This window comes from Helicoverpa armigera, chromosome 9, assembly GCF_030705265.1.
Source record: "Helicoverpa armigera isolate CAAS_96S chromosome 9, ASM3070526v1, whole genome shotgun sequence".
Classification (NCBI taxonomy): Eukaryota; Metazoa; Arthropoda; class Insecta; order Lepidoptera; family Noctuidae; genus Helicoverpa; species Helicoverpa armigera.
In genome coordinates this window covers 12,594,626-12,614,908 of record NC_087128.1, presented here as the reverse complement: position 1 = coordinate 12,614,908, position 20,283 = coordinate 12,594,626, and the positions used below count along the sequence as shown (strand labels likewise).

At 42.2% G+C, this 20,283-nt stretch overlaps 1 protein-coding gene, 1 long non-coding RNA gene and 1 other non-coding gene across 4 annotated transcripts in view; 1 reads left to right on the top strand and 2 right to left on the bottom strand.

Annotated features, from left to right (window-relative positions):
* Window positions 1-8,888, top strand: part of LOC110379450 (nuclear receptor-binding protein homolog) — a 58,729-nt gene extending 49,841 nt beyond the window's left edge. The window contains exons 5-10 of one of the 2 annotated variants that reach the window (XM_064036159.1): window positions 10-184; window positions 509-627; window positions 785-938; window positions 1,074-1,266; window positions 4,196-4,312; window positions 4,521-8,888. In XM_064036159.1, the coding sequence (XP_063892229.1) occupies window positions 10-184; window positions 509-627; window positions 785-938; window positions 1,074-1,266; window positions 4,196-4,312; window positions 4,521-4,610 (848 nt within the window). In that variant the 3' untranslated portion in view covers window positions 4,611-8,888. Of the gene's footprint in view, window positions 1-9; window positions 185-508; window positions 628-784; window positions 939-1,073; window positions 1,267-4,192; window positions 4,313-4,520 lie in introns of both variants that reach the window. The other variant, XM_021339120.3, reaches the window with a different exon arrangement.
* LOC135117287 (uncharacterized) lies at window positions 2,660-3,601 on the bottom strand. Its single transcript, XR_010276767.1, has 3 exons — window positions 3,512-3,601; window positions 3,171-3,286; window positions 2,660-2,722 (listed from the first exon to the last, which is right to left on the bottom strand). It is a non-coding gene; the product is annotated as an uncharacterized LOC135117287 (long non-coding RNA).
* A 1,515-nt stretch (window positions 8,889-10,403) lies between the features above and the next one.
* On the bottom strand, window positions 10,404-19,042 carry LOC110379458 (probable serine/threonine-protein kinase DDB_G0282963). The gene is made up of 3 exons (XR_007510845.2): window positions 18,974-19,042; window positions 13,464-14,796; window positions 10,404-13,099 (listed from the first exon to the last, which is right to left on the bottom strand). It is a non-coding gene; the product is annotated as a probable serine/threonine-protein kinase DDB_G0282963 (transcript).
* Between the last annotated feature and the right edge of the window lie 1,241 nt (window positions 19,043-20,283).

Sequence of the window (20,283 nt, the reverse complement as noted above, 5' to 3'; positions counted from 1 at the left end):
CCGTATCAGCATCACAAATGGTGACGCCAGCGATGGATATCTACTCATTCGGAATGTGCGCATTGGAGACCGCGGCACTTGAGATTCAGGGCAATGGCGACTCGGGCAGCCACGTCACGGAGGAACACATCATACGAACGGTCGAATCCTTGGAGGAGCCGCGCCAGAAGGACTTTATATACAGGTACTGGTCTTACAGGTTGCTGCGCGGTAAGTCGCTTTTGTTGTATGGGTGCACGAACTGGGGGAACGGAGTGCTCCTGTGTGTCTCCGCGGGATCAATACGTGTGGTAAATAAGGTAAGTTTATATGTGTGACAAGCTGTGCAACGTTGCGCTGTTTATCGCCTGTATTTTTAAGCAACGCAACATTGTCAGATTCTGTATACCGCACTATGACTCTCAGAATACACAGAAGTACTCCATTCCCTTGCAACTCCCTATAATAAGGGTCACAGCGTGTCCGTCACCTCCCTTGCTCAGCCAGTAACGTGGTGGTGTGTCTGCAGGTGTATAAACAAGGACCCCGCCAAGAGGCCGACGGCGCGAGAGCTGCTGTTCCACCCGCTACTCTTCGAGGTGCACTCCCTCAAACTATTGGCAGCACACATCCTTGTCAACACCACGGGTGAGTTCATTTATGTATTTGGATTGTAGAGAGTTTTTTTATTATTAGAATTGGTCTTAGCTCTAACTACTCCTTGTAGTATTTCTTGTTTTTTGTGGCAGTTAGGTTAGTGTCGCAAACATTTGTGTGTTTCTATTGGTCAACTGTTGTGTTGTAGCGAATATATCGGAGACGATAACGGACGAGGTTGCCGGTGGGTCGAGCGGCGAGGCGCTCGCCTGGTGCGTGCGGGGCGGCGCCCGGGTGGAGCTGGCTGCCAAGGACCTGCAGCCGCATGCCGAGAAGTTGGAGAAGTTCGTCGAAGATGTCAAGTGAGTTTTACCGACTAGGCATCGTTCGGATTGCATCTATATCGTCAATAAACGTTTGTCTTTCTTTTCTGTTCTACAATTGGCGAGTTCTTTGATGATTGCTGGATGGAAGTACTAATGGTGTGCGTGTGTTAGGTACGGCATCTACCCGCTGACGGCGTACGGGCTAGCGGGCCCGGGCCGGGCTGCCTCCCCGGCCGCGCCCGCCGAGTCGCTCCCCGCGTCGCCCGAGCCGCGCGACCTGGAGACGCGCCGCGTGGTCAACTGCATGTGCAGCCTCAAGCCCGCGCCCTCCCCGCACCACGACGCGCCGCCCGCTGACCTGCTGGTGAGCATGCAACACACTACACTACACACATCTCACACTCTCGTCATCACAACTGCATGTGCAGCCTCAAGCCCGCGCCCTCCCCGCACCACGACGCGCCGCCCGCTGACCTGCTGGTGAGCATGCAACACACTACACTACACACATCTCACACTCTCGTCATCACAACTGCATGTGCAGCCTCAAGCCCGCGCCCTCCCGCACCACGACGCGCCGCCCGCTGACCTGCTGGTGAGCATGCAACACACTACACTACACACATCTCACACTCGTCATCACAACTGCATGTGCAGCCTCAAGCCCGCGCCCTCCCCGCACCACGACGCGCCGCCCGCTGACCTGCTGGTGAGCATGCAACACACTACACTACACACATCTCACACTCTCGTCATCACAACTGCATGTGCAGCCTAAGCCCGCGCCCTCCCCGCACCACGACGCGCCGCCCGCTGACCTGCTGGTGAGCATGCAACACACTACACTACACACATCTCACACTCTCGTCATCACAACTGCATGTGCAGCCTCAAGCCCGCGCCCTCCCCGCACCACGACGCGCCCGCTGACCTGCTGGTGAGCATGCAACACACTACACTACACACATCTCACACTCGTCATCACAACTGCGTGTGCAGCCTCAAGCCCGCGCCCTCCGCACCACGACGCGCCGCCCGCTGACCTGCTGGTGAGCATGCAACACACTACACTACACATCTCACACTCGTCATCACAACTGCATGTGCAGCCTCAAGCCCGCGCCCTCCCCGCACCACGACGCGCCGCCCGCTGACCTGCTGGTGAGCATGCAACACACTACACTACACACATCTCACACTCGTCATCACAACTGTGTGCAGCCTCCCGCCCTCCCTGCACCACGACGCGCCGCCGCTGACCTGCTGGTGAGCATGCAACACACTACACTACACATCTCACACTCGTCATCACAACTGCATGTGCAGCCTCAAGCCCGCGCCCTCCCGCACCACGACGCGCCGCCCGCTGACCTGCTGGGAGCATGCAACACACTACACTACACACATCTCACACTCTCGTCACAACTGCGTGCAGCCTCAAGCCCGCGCCCTCCCGCACCACGACGCGCCGCCCGCTGACCTGCTGGTGAGCATGCAACACACTACACTACACACATCTCACACTCGTCATCACAACTGCGTGTGCAGCCTCAAGCCCGCGCCCTCCCCGCACCACGACGCGCCGCCCGCTGACCTGCTGGTGAGCATGCAACACACTACACTACACACATCTCACACTCGTCATCACAACTGCATGTGCAGCCTCAAGCCCGCGCCCTCCCCGCACCACGACGCGCCGCCCGCTGACCTGCTGGTGAGCATGCAACACACTACACTACACATCTCACACTCGTCATCACAACTGCATGTGCAGCCTCAAGCCCGCGCCCTCCCCGCACCACGACGCGCCGCCCGCTGACCTGCTGGTGAGCATGCAACACACTACACTACACACATCTCACACTCGTCATCACAACTGCATGTGCAGCCTCAAGCCCGCGCCCTCCCGCACCACGACGCGCCGCCCGCTGACCTGCTGGTGAGCATGCAACACACTACACTACACACATCTCACACTCGTCATCACAACTGCATGTGCAGCTCAAGCCCGCGCCCTCCCGCACCACGACGCGCCGCCCGCTGACCTGCTGGTGAGCATGCAACACACTACACTACACACATCTCACACTCGTCATCACAACTGCGTGTGCAGCCTCAAGCCCGCGCCCTCCTGCACCACGACGCGCCGCCCGCTGACCTGCTGGTGAGCATGCAACACACTACACTACACATCTCACACTCGTCATCACAACTGCGTGTGCAGCCTCAGCCCGCGCCCTCCCGCACCACGACGCGCCGCCCGCTGACCTGCTGGTGAGCATGCAACACACTACACTACACACATCTCACACTCTCGTCATCACAACTGCATGTGCAGCCTCAAGCCCGCGCCCTCCCCGCACCACGACGCGCCGCCCGCTGACCTGCTGGTGAGCATGCAACACACTACACTACACACATCTCACACTCGTCATCACAACTGCATGTGCAGCCTCAGCCCGCGCCCTCCCGCACCACGACGCGCCGCCCGCTGACCTGCTGGTGAGCATGCAACACACTACACTACACACATCTCACACTCGTCATCACAACTGCATGTGCAGCCTCAAGCCCGCGCCCTCCCGCACCACGACGCGCCGCCCGCTGACCTGCTGGTGAGCATGCAACACACTACACTACACACATCTCACACTCTCGTCATCACAACTGCATGTGCAGCCTCAAGCCCGCGCCCTCCCCGCACCACGACGCGCCGCCCGCTGACCTGCTGGTGAGCATGCAACACACTACACTACACACATCTCACACTCTCACACGCCCGCGCGTGTCACACGCGCGCCCGCACCAGGTGACTCGCGCGGCAGGCCGCGGCGACGCGCATTCATCTTAGCCTAAAACTTGCTACATTTTACAACCAATGATTCCAGTTACTATCTCACTAGCCCACACTGCTAGTTTAATTAAAATGTTAGCAATTTAACATAAGATATTATGAGACACTGATGCCAAAATACCAATGTACATCATCCTATATTCATGTTTAAAATATATCTTAGTCATAAATAAACATCAACAACTTGTCATATTTCCCAATCCGCTCTATAAATAGTTGATATATTATACGACATGATGATTTGTTGCTGTATATAGTTCCTTTAGCACACACGCCCTTCTAAAACTTTGTTTAATCTTCTCTAAATGATTTCGTGACATTTTTACAAAACAACAAAAGCCTAAAAGTATGTAACTAAGTAAATGAAAGTATGTAAAGTCTTGTGTGAGGATGCGATTTCCCTTGCGACAGTAACTGTTTGTGGCGTTTGTGACAGATGACGATCCTGCTGCGCATGGACGACAAGATGAACCGGCAGCTCACCTGCGCCGTGTCCCGCCGCGACACCGCCGCCGCCCTCGCGCTAGAGCTCGTGCAGCTCGGCTTCATACACGAGGTATGTGCTGCACCACAACATGAACCGGCTGATGTTTTGTGTGCTGAGACGTCTGGAGTCCAAAATATGCAGGAATACGCCGTCTTTGGTAACTTATATACATAGGAACAACTTACCAAATATGCAGTGATGGGATGATGGGACGCAGTTTTGATTGCACTAGAATCATTTTGTTCCTTTAGTGTAATGTTTGTTTGTACTGTTCTAGGCGGACCGCGACAAGATCTGTCGGCTGATGGAGGAGTCTCTGCGCAGCAGCTTCGGTGCCCGCTGCACGGCTCCGCCGCTCAGCAGCTAGTGACGTCAGCGCCGTGACGTCAGCGCTGCTCGTGTCGAGGTTGGTTAGTCCCGTAGCCGCCGCCCGCCGGCGTACAGTACGTTAGAGTTATACGCATATTTATACCTAGCGATGGTCGCCACGATCATGAGATTTTGTATTGCCGTGTCATGTATTTTGCATAAGTATGGTACCGATAGTCCGCGGAATTCCGACTTGAGGCTTGTTTAAGCGGGGATCCTACGGTTCCGAATGTTATTTATTTTTACTTTAATGTTAGGAAGTAAGAAGTGTGAGCGCAACATCACTATTTAGTTTTATATGAAATTAAACCAATACGATACCTACGATAACTCGAGTCCTCGCGTAAACAAGTGTCCATCTTGCAATCTTCACTTTGATCACAGCTTGTACTACTGACAGCAGTTCTATGAGTTTTATTCAAAGAAAGTAAGAAAATATCTGTAATTTCGCAAAACTGCTGTATAGAGTTAGATAGAGTGCGGATAGTGTACGAGATGAGGTACCTTCTAATATTGCATTTCACCTCCAAAAAAACTTACTAGTCGAGTGTGAATCTAAATCGATCAGCCGAATCATTCGTTTTTAAATTAATCGATACGCTTTCTTAAAGGAAATTGTAAAAATATAAGTTCACTTTAAGGCGAAATGTAAAAATTGTAAAGTTATTGAAGATTCGGAACGGTTCATAATTTAGAACATCGAGTATGCTTTAGTGATGTAGAATTTTGTATGAATGTGTATATGTTATAAATGATATTTAAAAGAAAAATATTTAAATTAAACGTTTACTTTTAATTATATGTATAGTGAGGCTTCCTCTTAGAGCTTTATGGATGTGGTTATAAATAATAAGTATACGGAAAATTGAACATACTCACTATGATGATAAGGTTGAAATTTGTACTGTACTCGCGTCGATTATTACTTTTTACTTACGGACGGACACTGGACTTTGTTTGTTGACTACAGTCGAGTAGTTTGTTAAGATTTTTAATGAGACGCTTATTATATTATTCTGTTTTGTATGGACGCTTGTGGCTCTCACACCGGACGCTCTTTAGACCAAGTAACTGCAGATAAAACTTCCTTCATATTATCGATGAATAAAGTCACCATAATTTTGATAGTTTAGTGAAGTCTTAAAAACATGATGAAATGTGAGAGCGACAGGCGTCCCATCACATATATTGTATGCATGTTTGAAGTCAATTGTCCAAACTTGTGATGTTTTGATGTAAATTAATGACTGTATAACGAGCCTTGTATTGATATCAGTGAAACAAAAAATAAATACAAATCTTTGTCTTCACCTATTTATCGATAAATAGGGTTGTTACGAAAATATCGAAATTTTTTTTGCTCTTGCAATACAAGGTTCTTTATGAAAATAATAATAGTTTTGCATTTACACATACTTTTTGGTTATATACAAACGGTGAAGTTTCAGTTAAGATACGTAACGCTATAGTGGTGCTAGTATGCGTGTGCAGCAGTCTATTAAATTCCTTATATTGTAATATCTCGACAAACGTGAACATGGAAGGATTACTTCAACTGTGTTCTTTTTCTAGCTGATAGAAATAGAGAGTAAAAAGGATCGTATATATCTTTGAAATCTGCGAAAAGAATTTGCTGTGGTTTCCATCGATAGTATGTCGATGGTATGTCGCTTTCATTATGCGAAAGTTGAAAACAAATTGATTTGGTCTCTTTTTTACCAGTTGCCAGGACAGTTGTACATAAATGATCCTTCTGTTTCCAATTGTTGCATTATTGTGTATATTGTCATACATATAGTAACGCATCGGCACCGGTTCCTAGTTCGTTAGTTATGTTTCAAAACCTTTTGGTGCTGACACACATTTTTTAATTTTATATTTTGAGAAAATTTTCGCTTTTTCCGTAGAGGTGTAAAGTAACAAACATATTTATCTAAAAGTTGCTGTTCTTATAAAAAAAAACTTAGCAACATGGCAGTTCATCGTCAAGTTATCGATAAAAATGTGCTTGTCGGTTACACCTCTACGGAGAGCGAGCTACACGTTTGGTTAACGCTAGTGGTGCCAAATATACGAGGTGCCAACAATTCGTATTACTTTCTCACGAGAATTCAGTTATTTTACCTTCATTCCCACGAGTAATGGCTTGCAGATGACAATAGATATAAATCATTTATTAAACAATAGAACGGAAATGAAGGGATATCTAAACACCAATGTTCGCATCGATAGATTTTAAATATTTGATATTTTCTCTTCAGTATTCTTGCTTTAATAACTCCCAAGTACTCAATTTAATTTTTACCAGATTTTTGTCTTTGTGCTTAGATAGAGAAACAGTTGCCTAATATCAAGTTTCTGTTATGATTAGTACACACGATGCGAACCCCTCAAGCCCCCTCGGTACAGATGTTCAGGTGTTCGGTAAAGCAGCGTACTCACCGCGTTGGTTGTGTCCAGTCTACTGTGTGCAACATGCTTTATATCGATTGTTGAAGTATTTTTGAGTACAGATGGTATCAGAAATAGTATTGCAAGAAATCGAAAATCTATCGATAGAATTGATCAAATAAAGAGCCCAAAATCATTCTAACTTCGATAAACACTATCGATGTTTTGAGTTACATTTTATTTGTCAGCCTGTATTCCTCTAAGTCGATATACCTATCTATCGCACGGTACTGAAGAATAATTTGATATCAACATGAGCATGTTGCAGCAGTAGGCGTGGTGTCGGCATGTGGCTAGGAGTGTTAGCGCAGTAGTGTAGAGTAGTGTAAACGAAAGACTGGCTAATGTAAAGAGTTAGGTTTGTCGCGCGCGGCCGGTGTCGCTCCCCTCGAACACTTCGGCTTAAGTACTAACTTATTAAGGTGCGGGAATTTTCGTTGACGTTACCAAAAAACTATATACGCTTATATGTATATGTATATTAGGAAATATAATTAAATTATAAAAAAAATATTAGGAAATTATTAAATTGAATTTGTCTCGTGGCACCGGCACCGCGCGAGTCACGTCGGGAGGTCAGAGCTAGTGAAGTGGCGTGTTCTTTGTAAATATTCGCTTTTAGTCTAAAACTATACTTATTAATGATTATTGTTGTAATGTAACTGATTTACGTACCTACTTATCTACCTATAGCATACAAACGCCGCTACGATACTGATTTGCTTGTATTCATTATGTATCTCGCATTTTATTTAAATTTCGGTTTTTATTGTTTTAAATAAAACGACGCTGGTTTGGCTGAGTGGCTGTGTCTTCATAGTGAAATAAGCAGCTTAAATCTTTATTGAATAAATATCTTATGGAACACGACGTAGCCAGCCACTTCCCACCAGTAATACTAAAACATTCAGCAGCGGCTTTTAGCACAAAAGCCATCACAACGTTACCTACACTGCTTTTGCAATAATTTTAGATAACTCTCACCTTTATCTATGTTCCTAAGAGTACCACTTCACTTCGGTGGCGCTGCAAACAATATTCCATTTTACTTTGCTCACCAACATACATCAACTAAACCAATGCAGGCTTTTCTGAACATTAACTCAATCTGGTGCTAAACTAATCCATACTAAACTTAGGCTCTTGGATTCATTCAGAAAACTGTCGAGGCTAGATCACTTTACTTTAGCGAAATAAACCTAAAGACTTAGTCGATAAGGCCCTTATTCACTTGTACCCAATGCCTAGTGATGTAACGCAAGTTATAGATTATACAAGTGTCGCATTGACGTTAGTGTTGTACCCCAGCGGCGCCAGCCAGTGCAGTGGTATCGACTTTTATTTAATTTAATATAACGTTGTTTATATTTTAGTTTCACTCAGATTATTTTTCTTTTGTTTTATTTTTTTATTTACAAAAAGTGGACACATTAATGAAAGATGTTTAGTTTGATTAACAATATATTGTTGTATATAAGTACCCAATCAGTGTTCTGGTTTTTTCTTTTGTTTATCCAAAGAGAAAAATGTGTTCATCTATGAAAATATTTTAATTTGCGTTTTTATGAGATTGTAACATAATTATTTATTGGATCCAGAATTGCATTTCCCACTCGATGATATGATTTTGTCTGCAGTTAACATTGTGCAAGTAACCGAAGTATGATTTAGCTATAGTACATATTATTATTGTAATGATACCTATTATGATTATGCTCAAAGTGACTTGTAAAGAATCCATAACAAAATATGATCGAACGATCGAGTGATGTTTGCATACTATTCTACAATAAAGAACGTCAATAAAGTGTATTTTAAAAAAGTACTTTTTTGTTTTACTTTGTATCCATTCCTGGAGTCAATTATAAGTATGTAAGATTTTCTACATTTAATTCAGTATTATTATGTTTAAAAAGCGCTATTCGTCCTCTCCTCTAAAAACTAACTTTGCTGTGCCCGACAGGGTCAATAATTGTTTCTTTTAATTTTACCCACCAGCCTGTACACATTATGGAATGCAATATTTAAAGTTATTGAGTATTGAGTATTATTCACAGTTCAGTTTTTAAAAGAAAACTACATATAGAGGTAATATTAAAAGGGCTATACGAGTACAATAATAAAGTTTCTCATATTTAAATACTGACATGATTTAATTTTAATTTATAAGTATTATGACAAAATGTATGCCCATATAAAACAGTATATGGCAGAAGATATAGGGCATATTTAGGATATAGTGGATATTTTCTGACAGCAATTATTCATCTTATATGGAAGAATAGTTATTTGTTATACAAGAGTGCAAAGTTGCTTTTTAACCGCGGGCTCAATTTTGATGACCGAGCAAGCGAAGGATTCTAAAATTGAGTCCGCGTTTAAAAACACCTTTGCAATCTTGTATAACAACTAACTATTTCAGTCAAACTTTGTAGTAGTCTATTGTTCATATCCATTGTAAGCTAGAGCACACAAAGTTTCAATATTTATAAAAATAACGTAGTTCTGGCGTTAGCGGTATACTTACATAGTTTTTTTATGAATGACTATTTGATCTGAGATGACTATTAAGAAACTTAGTGTCGTGGTGGCCTAGTGAGTATCGTAGTGACCTAGTGAGTATCTTAGTGGCATAGTGAGTATCGTAGTGGCCTAGTGAGTATCGTAGTGACCTAGTGAGTATCTTAGTGGCCTAGTGAGTATCGTAGTGACCTAGTGAGTGTCGTAGTAGGTAAAGAACCGATCTCTCAAGTATGAGTGCGTGGATTCGACACCGGTCAGGTAAGTACCTACCTATCAACGCAACTTTTCTAAGTTTGTAGGTATTAACTTTCTAAGTATATCTTGGGCACTAAAGAGTGCGTTTCGGATGGCACGTTAAACTGTAGGTCCCAGCTGTCATTTAACATCTTTGGCAGTCGTTACGGGTAGTTAGAAGCCAGTAAAGCTCACACCTGTCTATAGTCTAACCAAGGGGTATTAGATTGCCTGGGTAACTGGGTTGAAGAAGTCAAATAGGCAGTCACTCCTTGTAAAACACTGGTATCCACTGTACTCAGCTGCATCCGGTTAGACTGGAAGCCGAACCCAACATAGTTGGGAAAAGGTTCGGGAGGCTAAGAAACTTATCTCTGGATCAGTCAGTCAGTTTGTGTCTGCATGAAAATCGAATAAACGTACCAGCATTCCATAGGACGAGTCATCACTCCAACTGAGTCGCTTTTCGTTAACTGTTATTAGAATCTGTAAAACGCAATGGATTGTTTTTAGATAAGGCATAAGTATAATTTATACCCGCGAAGCCAGGGCGGGTCGGAAATAAAACCAAATGAAGTTCTATATAAAATTGTATTTTACTATCACAAACTCACAACGCTTGCGTCAATAACAGTTTTCCTATAGAAATAAACGCTCAGTCTACGAACACAAATATGACAAAATGATTATTTCTACAGAACTGTAACTATAAATTGCGTTTGTATAGAATGTAAGTACATCATGAATATGGTGCTTCATCGATCATTCGTATCATTATCTAAAAGTTACATAGCTATGTAGTCTGTTACCTACTTAGCTACTCATGTCTTTTCGTTTCGTACATTATGTATCATCTACAAATGTAAATATTTACAAAATAGCTCGGGCAATACAGGCCTAATTTTTTTATTCATTATTTTTGTAAGCACACTAGCCGATTTTCTATGTATCACATTTTCTTAACACTAATATACAGTCCCTCATGATATGACACCCATTAGGTACAATTTTTGTAGAAAAATAATATAATTTAATTTTTGTAAACATTAAAAATTACATAAAGCCTCTTCACAATTATCATAAAAATAACATCTTTGGCAATTTGGTGGAATACATACATAGTCAAAAATGAATTAAATATTTCATATTCTAGATTCTTACAACAAAGAAACTAGAAAATAAATCGAAATACACACCACATGAATAGAAAATTAAGTACAAAATCAGTTTGGTCACTACATATATTTCCACGCAAAACCTGTTTACAGGCCTTTAAATAGATCCAGGTTATACCTGAGTACAAGCTACACCGCGTTCATACACGCTACATTTTATTGAACAATAGAGTCCCAATTCTGTCACAGTTTCACGAAACAACCGAGTTTTATAACAACGAGTTGATTTGCGATATCATTATTGTTGTTTATATAATTACTATTCGCTCCGGCAATCATTCGCCATTCGTTACCGACGATAAGCACCAATAAACTTAATAGTCGTGATCAGTCCGAGTGTGGCACCGCGTCAGTGCCGTGCCGCTCATAACCGGTACCGGTAGGGCAGCGTGACGGGGCGCTGCTCCATCTCCTCCTTCTCCTCCTGGTCGGGCACGTAGTAGTGCAGCTCGTAAGCGGGCGACAGCTCCACCGTCATGTTGTCGCAGTGCGGCTCGCAGGCCCGCCGCCCTCCCCCCGCACCCGCGCCCCGCGCCTGCACCTCGTACAGCCGCTTCATGAACGCCGTGGACGACGCCACGCGGCCCTGCTGCGGCGCCTGCCGGTGCACCACGCTGCTGTTGTACAGGATCGGGAAGTCCACCTTGAACCGCTCACTGTTCTGGTTGAAGTTGTCCACGAATCTGTTAATGATGTCCTTACGGAACTTCACATCGTAGTCGTAATCGTCCTCGACATCTTTGGGAGTAGTCATCTTGGAGAGCTCGTTGACGGTGACCCCGCGTATGGGCGGTTCCGTGTACAGATACTCATTGCCGTCGTCGCCCTCCTTCGCCGCCTCGTTGATGAAGTCCCGGTAATGTTTGATGACGTACGAGGCTCTGTTGAAATTACCGTCGTTGGGCACAAACCCGCTGGGGGAGTCGGTGACGCGCGACGGGTTCGTCAAGTACAGATTCTTGTCCATGTTTTCAGTTTGATACATCGGCGTGTAGAGAGGCTTCATCGTTACTTTGTTTGCTTGTTCATACTTTTCTGTTCGAATAGGAGATACTGTGCCAAAGGAAGCAGGCGGCATAGTCTTAGGAGGTGATTTAAAAGTGTACAAGTTCACTTTCCTATCGAAATCGCCATCGTAATCATTTAGATTCACTTTCTGAACAACTTTCTGTGTAGGTGGGAAGTACTGAAGAGTTGCTTTCCTCTCAGGTTGATATTCTTTCATCGGTTTTGTATGAAGTGGTTGCGGTGGTTGAGTAACGTGGTTGTCCTTTGGTTTCAGCGACTGAGTGTATTTCTTTAAATCGATTTTGTGCGCATTGATATAGTCAGCATCATATTCATCTGTTGCATCGTAATACTCTGCCAAATTATAAAATTTCTTTGGCTTAGTCGTTGTCAATGGAGTCGTGACGTCTTCTTTGAAGATATCGAATTCTGATATAGGATTAACTGTGAGCTCAAATTCGGTGGTGGTTGTTTTAGGAGTAGGGGGCGGAGTGAAGTTAGGGAATAAATCCATAGCTGGACTCATAGGCGAGGTCGTATCTTCCTTGGAATTGTTCACGTTCTCAGCAGACTCCTCGTAGTCACTGTACACAGTATCACCATACTTATTGATCTTCTTTTTAGATTTTCTAACTTCAGCAATCTTTTCTAGTCTGACCCTTAAGTCTGGAACATCGTCTTTGCTATCTTTGTTATCTGTCATGTTTCCTAACTCAGTTTCCGTTTTATTCTTCAGAACCTGTGTGAAAGATTTAGAAGCATTTTTTGGTTTGAATACAATTCCTAGAGAACTAATGCTTTCATTTCTCCAACTGTTATCATCTGGGTCGCGAATGAATTGTTTTGGTGGTTGCACATCGATCTTTTTAAGAGGTTTATAATTTGGGCTGACTGGGTATAAAATAGTGTTTTTCTTTTTTTCCTGGCCAATTGGTTTGACGCTAAGGGAATCTTCAGTGGCAGCATTGGTTCCATGTTTTGATTGTTTCCCTCTCGACGAGGTAACACGTTCATCTTCATGATAGCGTTTTGCATACTCTTCATTGTCGTTGAGCGTTTCTTCCTTTAATAACTCTTCTTTGATCGCGTCCTCAGCCTGAAATGGTGTACAAAGTATGTATTTTAAGGTAGGTGTATTTATAGTTTAGGTACAGAAGTTTTACATTATAATCACGTAATCTCAATGGGAAGGACTTTTAAATAAGTCACACGCAGTACATTACAAAATCTCGTTAAAATAATCTATACTAATATTATAAAGCTGAAGAGTTTGTTTGTTTGAACGCGCTAATCTCAGGAACTACTGGTCCGATTTGAAAAATTCTTTCAGTGTTAGATAGCCCATTTATCGAGGAAGGCTATAGGCTACTATTTTTCGTGCAGAGGTTTCCACGGGATGCGGGTGAAACCGCTGGCAGAAGCTAGTACCTAATAAGAATTAACCAATCAATTCAACTTACCAATTGACTTTGCGACTCATGGACTGTATCATTCTTGTTTTCTGTCACCTCAACTTCGCTCGGTTCTGTCTCGTACATGGTATTGTACACGTCTGTGTCATTCGCGCTAACTTTGGGCGGGAACAGAGAGGCCGTAGCTTCTCCTGTTTTCTCCGTGGTCGTCTCTCTGTTATCCTTGTAACCAGCTCTTTTAGACACAAGTTCCAATTTTGTAGTTTCATTTGTCATAAATGGTGTCGATGTACGGTTATCCGAAACATACACTTCGGTCGCATTGGTTACGTCAAGTTTGATAGTCGTTGATTCTTGAGCATTTATGAGGTCGTTTCTCAATTTCTCTAAGGATGGTATCGGTGTATTATTAAATACTTTTTCAAGACTTATACGGGTTTGAGCGGTTTCCTCTCGTACCATATCTTTGTCCTGAGCTGTAGTAACCTCAGTGCTTGTACGTTTTCTATCAATCGTTGTATATTTTTTCCAAGAGGGTAGCGTGAGTGGTTGGACGTCAGTAGTAGCAATCTCATCCGTACTGTTGGTTGTGGTCGCTTCTGTTATTGTAGTATCAAACGTGACATTTGTGACATCTGTTTTATAGTCAGATGGGGAAGTCGCAGGAGCGTCGGTCTTTGCAATAGTATTATCTTCTTTGAAGTGTGTTTCATTAGCGTTCTGAACAGTGATATCGCTTTCGTTCTTAATTTTATTTTCATTACCAAATATAGAACGAGTATCTTTGCGTTCCGTTTGTTCTAAGGAACTGTTAAATTTTGTTTCCAAAGAGGTAATGTTGTTTCCATTTCCAGTATTATTACTATGTGCTCTTGAGGTATCGTTACCCGTATTTACTTCATGCGTTTTGTTTACACCTATTACATTTTCCAGTATATCATCAGTAAATAGCGGTGTGGTCTGCAGGAAAGATTGTGTTGTAAGTTCCGGACTTCTCTCAGACTCTCCAGTATTATTTTGATTTGGGAATAGTGCTGTAGTTGTCGTCTCTATTGTACTATCTGCTGCTACATTCGATTTTGTTTCATTTGCATTCGGCTGTGTCTGATTATCCTTTTCATTGCTGCTGTTTTTACCGTCTGCTTTTTTGTGATAATTGATTGCTATGACAGTGGGTTCAAGATCTCCTTTTGTCCTACTGATATCGAAGGTTTTATTATCGTTTAGCGTCTTCAGGTCGTACTTCACTTCCAGCTGTCTGCTCTCTCCAGTCTCCAAATCTGTTGTTGAATCCAAATTGGTTTGTAACCGAGGTATGGTGAAGCCGCAGGCGGGTGTATTGGTTAATGCTATCGCGATTGCCAAAGAAATCACGAATGACCTGAAAAGAGACAATTAGGGATGAGTGCATGACCAGATACCGCCATTAATTCTAGGATTAGTAATACTCCAGTATGTTGTACATAAGCGTTACTGTGTTAACTGCTTACCCAGACGACATATCGCAGAAGTTAGTAATGAATGACAGAGTGGTGCGCGCTCGGCGGAGTATGAGCGCGGCGTCGGACAATGGGCGTGTTTTCAAACACCGCGCCTGCGTGGTACCGCGGCTGTTATTATATAAGTTGTATCATATGTTTGGATAATACCCGTACTTATGAATCAATTGTATTTCGGAGTGTTATGATTACCGGCTGTTACAGACGACACAATATTCTGTAACGTTTTATTAAACGTCCGATAGGAAAATAGGTTCCTACGGTTTCACGCTTCAGCAATTCGATAAAACGGTGTATTGGTATGTAGTGACCATTTCATTTGTCGGGTCTACATGTGTCTATGACATGCAGACATCGGCACACGTATTGATGCACTACACTGTTGAACTGGTTGCAATGAAATAACAACTGATGTAATAACTAGATCTACACTAAATACTTGTTAGTGGCGCGTGTGCAATCCTCATACGTCATGTATATCGTTTTATCAACGAACGTTAATGTTTTTGAGCGAAATAATTGATGGGGCTGTCACTATTGCCTATGTGTTTACTTCAGTTCACATTGATTTATGGACAGGTATGAAATCAAGCCAAGTAGAGGATGCTCTAATGATAGCTAATAACGTGCGCTCTCGCAATCACTCAATTGGTTTCTAATGCGTGAAAAAAGTACACAAAACAGTTGAGGGCATTTATCAGTCATTCAGAAATTTGTTGTCTGAATTAAAATGCAGTCTATACATACTTATGTATTGAAATATCTCCGGTTTTCAGCAATTATACCTGACTTACTTAAGAGTTAATTTCGTTACTTTAAATGATTTTCAGTTAAGTCTCCCAAAAAAATTCGTTAAAAATTATCGGCTTATAACATGTCCTTTAAAATATTTATGAAAGTATGACCTCTAGGAAGTTATTATAATTATTTTCATAATAAGTTACAATTTGCGTTCCATAGTACCTACTACCGAGTGCAATAAAAATGTAATTCAAATAATCTTCGTTTTTCATTAGTATTTATTGCATCCTTTTCCTGTCTGTTTGCCCTGAAATCGCAACGTGAAGATTGACAGACACGAATGTCGTGCCCAGTGCGAGCTACTGCGAGTCTATGTTAATATTGTTATTACGTCCCTAAACATCGGTCATGCGTAACTTTCCTCGGATTACCATATCGCTCTAATTTCTTAGCATTTTGCAAACTTCGATTAATGCATTGTTTTTCGTTAGCTGCTTGAGCGCTCTAATGGTTGTACGATTGTAGATTTATGTACTTTAATTTACTATTGTAACTTAACACTAGGAAATTAACAAATAAATGAGACAATCAATCTCTCAAACTCTCACTCCTGTATCATCTGATATGATGATGATAATTTCCTCCTACCCCTAGCGGATTATCGGCCTTGGCGACTGTTCTCATATTAAGACATTAGCAACTGCGCACGACATATTTTAGTGCACAAGCATTTGCGCAGACACAGGTGCACTCTCTATTCTTTCACTCTGCTATCCCGATGGGATGGAAACCGGAAACGACCGGAGAGAAATCATCTGATATATCTCTGTATGGACATCTAACAAGAGGAAGAAACATAAAGATGATTATAATAACATACACAGATGATAGTGTCACATCGAGAACAATGTATATTACATTCGAACCACAGGACACAAAGTAACTCATGCCATGGGAAAGTAGGTATAGTAAATACAAATCAATTGAAATAAGTTGGACACTGTACGGCAGTCCCACAACAATCTAAGGAAAATTCAACACTTCCTATGAAACTCGATAACATCAACATATACACTGCATAACAACGATGTTCTAATTGCTACCATATAAGTAAACATTGAAATGACTTCACATAACGAAATGAATTATGAATCGAAAGTTCTTTCAATAACAATGGTAATGTACTTACAGTAAAACTTGAAGCTGTAGTAACATTAGCATTAGCAATAGCATTAGTATTAACTAGAAGTAGCGAAGTTAGATAGGCTAAACTAGACTTAAATAAGGACAGGAGCAATATGCAGTTTAAACTCTAAAACAAATACCTACCTAAAAACATCTTGTTCTCCCAAGATTTTTTAAGGAGGTTAGTGTTAACATTAAATAAATCTGAGTGCCCCTTTTGCCCTTTTACCAACACCAACCAAAAGTTAGCAACCAGATCGACATAAAGTAAACAAGTTGCGCGCATCCTTGAACACTTTCGACAATTCCGGACATCATTGTCTGTGATATCCCTTTTAGTGGGTCATTGCAATATCACCAGTACTTCATACTGGAAGATTCCTGAGGATCGCGTGCGCATGGCTACATGACCTAACACAAGCCGGTACAAGCTCATTGTGAAACATTTCCGATCGTAAACATTCCTACTTCGACCCTTTTTGTGAACAATATTGTGCATAATTGCAGCTGAGTGGGAAGTTCCGTGAATTAACTTATGATGTTTTAATAACATGTTCGAACTGTACAAACAAATGGCCCTTTTCCTATTGTACCTACACTTGATAATATCATCAGCCTTTTCAATTTAGTTATGTCTACACGGCTTATTCAATGACTATTAGGTACCAATTGAGTCTAGACTGTCGCAACTCCCACAAGGTCCAAGCAGTTAGGTCGCTATGGTGTCGGGCAATGGCCTGGCAAGTGACAACACGTAATTAGTGCACTTGTGAGATCTTACAACAGAGCCGATGCTCATGCTGACGAAATATGTCTCCTAAACAAACTAGTCATGATATAAGACTTCTGAAGACTTCTAGAGAATTCTATGTATATCACTTCAAATTGACAATTAGAAGTGATCAACAGTTGATAGCTGAAATTATATAATACAATACATCGCACCTTCAAAATATCTATCATATAGGTACCAAGTAAAAACATTGTCTCCAAATAATGGAAAGAACAATGGAGCGACGAATTATTTCGACACAAAGAGTTAACGTAAACATTACGATGAGGATGGAATATTGTAGTTTACGCAGAAATGTAATACCAAATATTGATAAACTGGAGACTTCCCACAATGGGATGATCAAATAAGTAATACTAAGAGTACACTGCAAAGTTTTAGTCGGCCGACAGATGGTTTAGGCTCATAAATCAGGATGAAGATGATTGGAAGTACGCACGTAACAGCAACCAAGTATTTTTCCGGTATAAGACCAAGTAAAAAGTTTGATTGAATTCAAGATTTTCTAGAAAAAAAAATTGTTTTCCAACCACCGGGCCAACTGTCGGCCGAATGTTAAGTCTGCATTAAGACATCATGATATCTTATCTCCTATAATGGTAAGTTAAGAATAAGAAAGCTTGAGCTTTTAAGTTGCGTGTTTAGACTTGTGATTCGATTTTGGAAGGATGAACGTTCGGTAGAGCTCGTGGGTCAAGGTCACACAGGTGGAACAACGCTTAGGGACACTTAAGTTCGGATAGACTTTCTAAATACTAATGATACTAATCGGAATCATTTAAATACGTAGAACCCAGAAAAAGAGTCCATTGTCACAAGGGCCTAGAAAACCTTCAATAGAAATCCCATCTGTGTGACTTCTAATGTTGTAATAGTGTTAATATAATAGAAAGTATTGAAAACAAAAACCATTGATATAATGATAGCAGGATGTTGAGAAAGCCCACGCCATCAACATATCATAACATCAAGCTATCGAGACTGATGTAATGGAAAACTAATTATTACATCGTATTTATCTGATCCAAAGACTTTTACATTTGATCATTAGATTTGCTCCCGGGATCCATTCCCGGGACTCATGCAACACAAAATCAATACGTTGCACGCTTACAACTATTGCACTAGAAAATTTGTGTTGTCCTAGACAAGTCATAAGGATTAGCTTGTACCTAATTGAAAATTATTACAATTTGTCACCAACTTCCAGAAGAGCGAATCCTGAAGCACACGCGAGTAGGTGCCGTACTTACCCCGCACCTGGCGGCACCTACCTCAGGGTCGGCACTGTCGCGCAACACAACACACTCGCAACACGGAACCATTGGCGCGTGGCCTACCTGAGTGTGTGGCCCATGCTGGCTGCAGCCCCGGGACGCACGGCCGCGCTGCGCGGTGTCCGCTCCATTACTGACGCTGCTGCCGCGGCTTCGACGTCCACGCTGCCTTCCATTGAGCAACATTCGATAAGGACGACGCCAGTTCCCGCGTAATTCACTGCTTCCCTTAGTTCCGGAGCGCGGCCTTCGCGCATCAGTTTCACATGATTATACACGTCATAATTTGAATAGGTAATATTAATTAAGTATAGCCGTGATTAGTATGCGCCTGTCGATATCTTATGTTAATTGCTAATTGAAGAGTTGGAGGAATGTACGAGTATCATTGCTCATCCTTAATGGGTAATTGAAGGGACTTCCAAGGGAAGCGGTCGATTATAATATTGATTGGTAAATGATAGGCCTAGAATTCTAAGCTGAAAACTACCTATTTGCTCTGCAATTAAACGAATAAATAGAGCACGTAACAGCCACAGTATGAAATTGCTATTGTTTATTATGTCTTCAGATGTGATGTTTTAACATATATCCAGCATGGAAACATCATCCATACTAACAATACCTTTGCAATGGCATTGACCTATAACGTTGCGCACCAAAGGATTTTCAGTAAGTTTTCCTTGAATAGGTAGGTACTCCACGAATGTCATGTTAAGAAGATTTTTTTTAAACAACAAAAAACCAGTTGAAGCATTAACCTTAAGCGAACGCTATTTATGACGACAGAGGATTCTAAAAAGGGGTCAAATTATTTTACTGGAAGGAAATCTGTACCTACTAAACACCACTGAATTTGCTACTGCCCCCCTCGGGTGAGTAGTTAGGTATCAATACTCTTGCTATAGATACCACTTATTTAAACAGTGAACTGGTGGTCTTTAACTTCACACAATACATGTTTATGTATAACACATAGGTAAGTAGGTACATAGCTACAAGTTCAGTGGGCATTAGCACCACAGAACATTATGATACATAGCTGTAATCAAGTGTAATATTACACGTAATGATTACATGAGCACCCGATTTACTTGTGGCTGGTTCTTCGACAAAGAATGCGTTATGTCGCTGTAAGAGTAACCGCCGCCCATTGGAAGTACAGGTACCTACTTATCGTGGTTCCCCTTCCTGCTTACAATAATACCATAGGTACACTTCAAGATAAAAGCAAGTAAAATCGTTCATTTTGTAGGTAGATACGCCTGCAAGCCGTGATTTCCTACAGTTTATCTCTAATGACGCTGCCGGCGCACGCAACAGTGCACAAATAATTGAGTTAAGGTAGGTTTTGTATGAATATTTTCAATTTT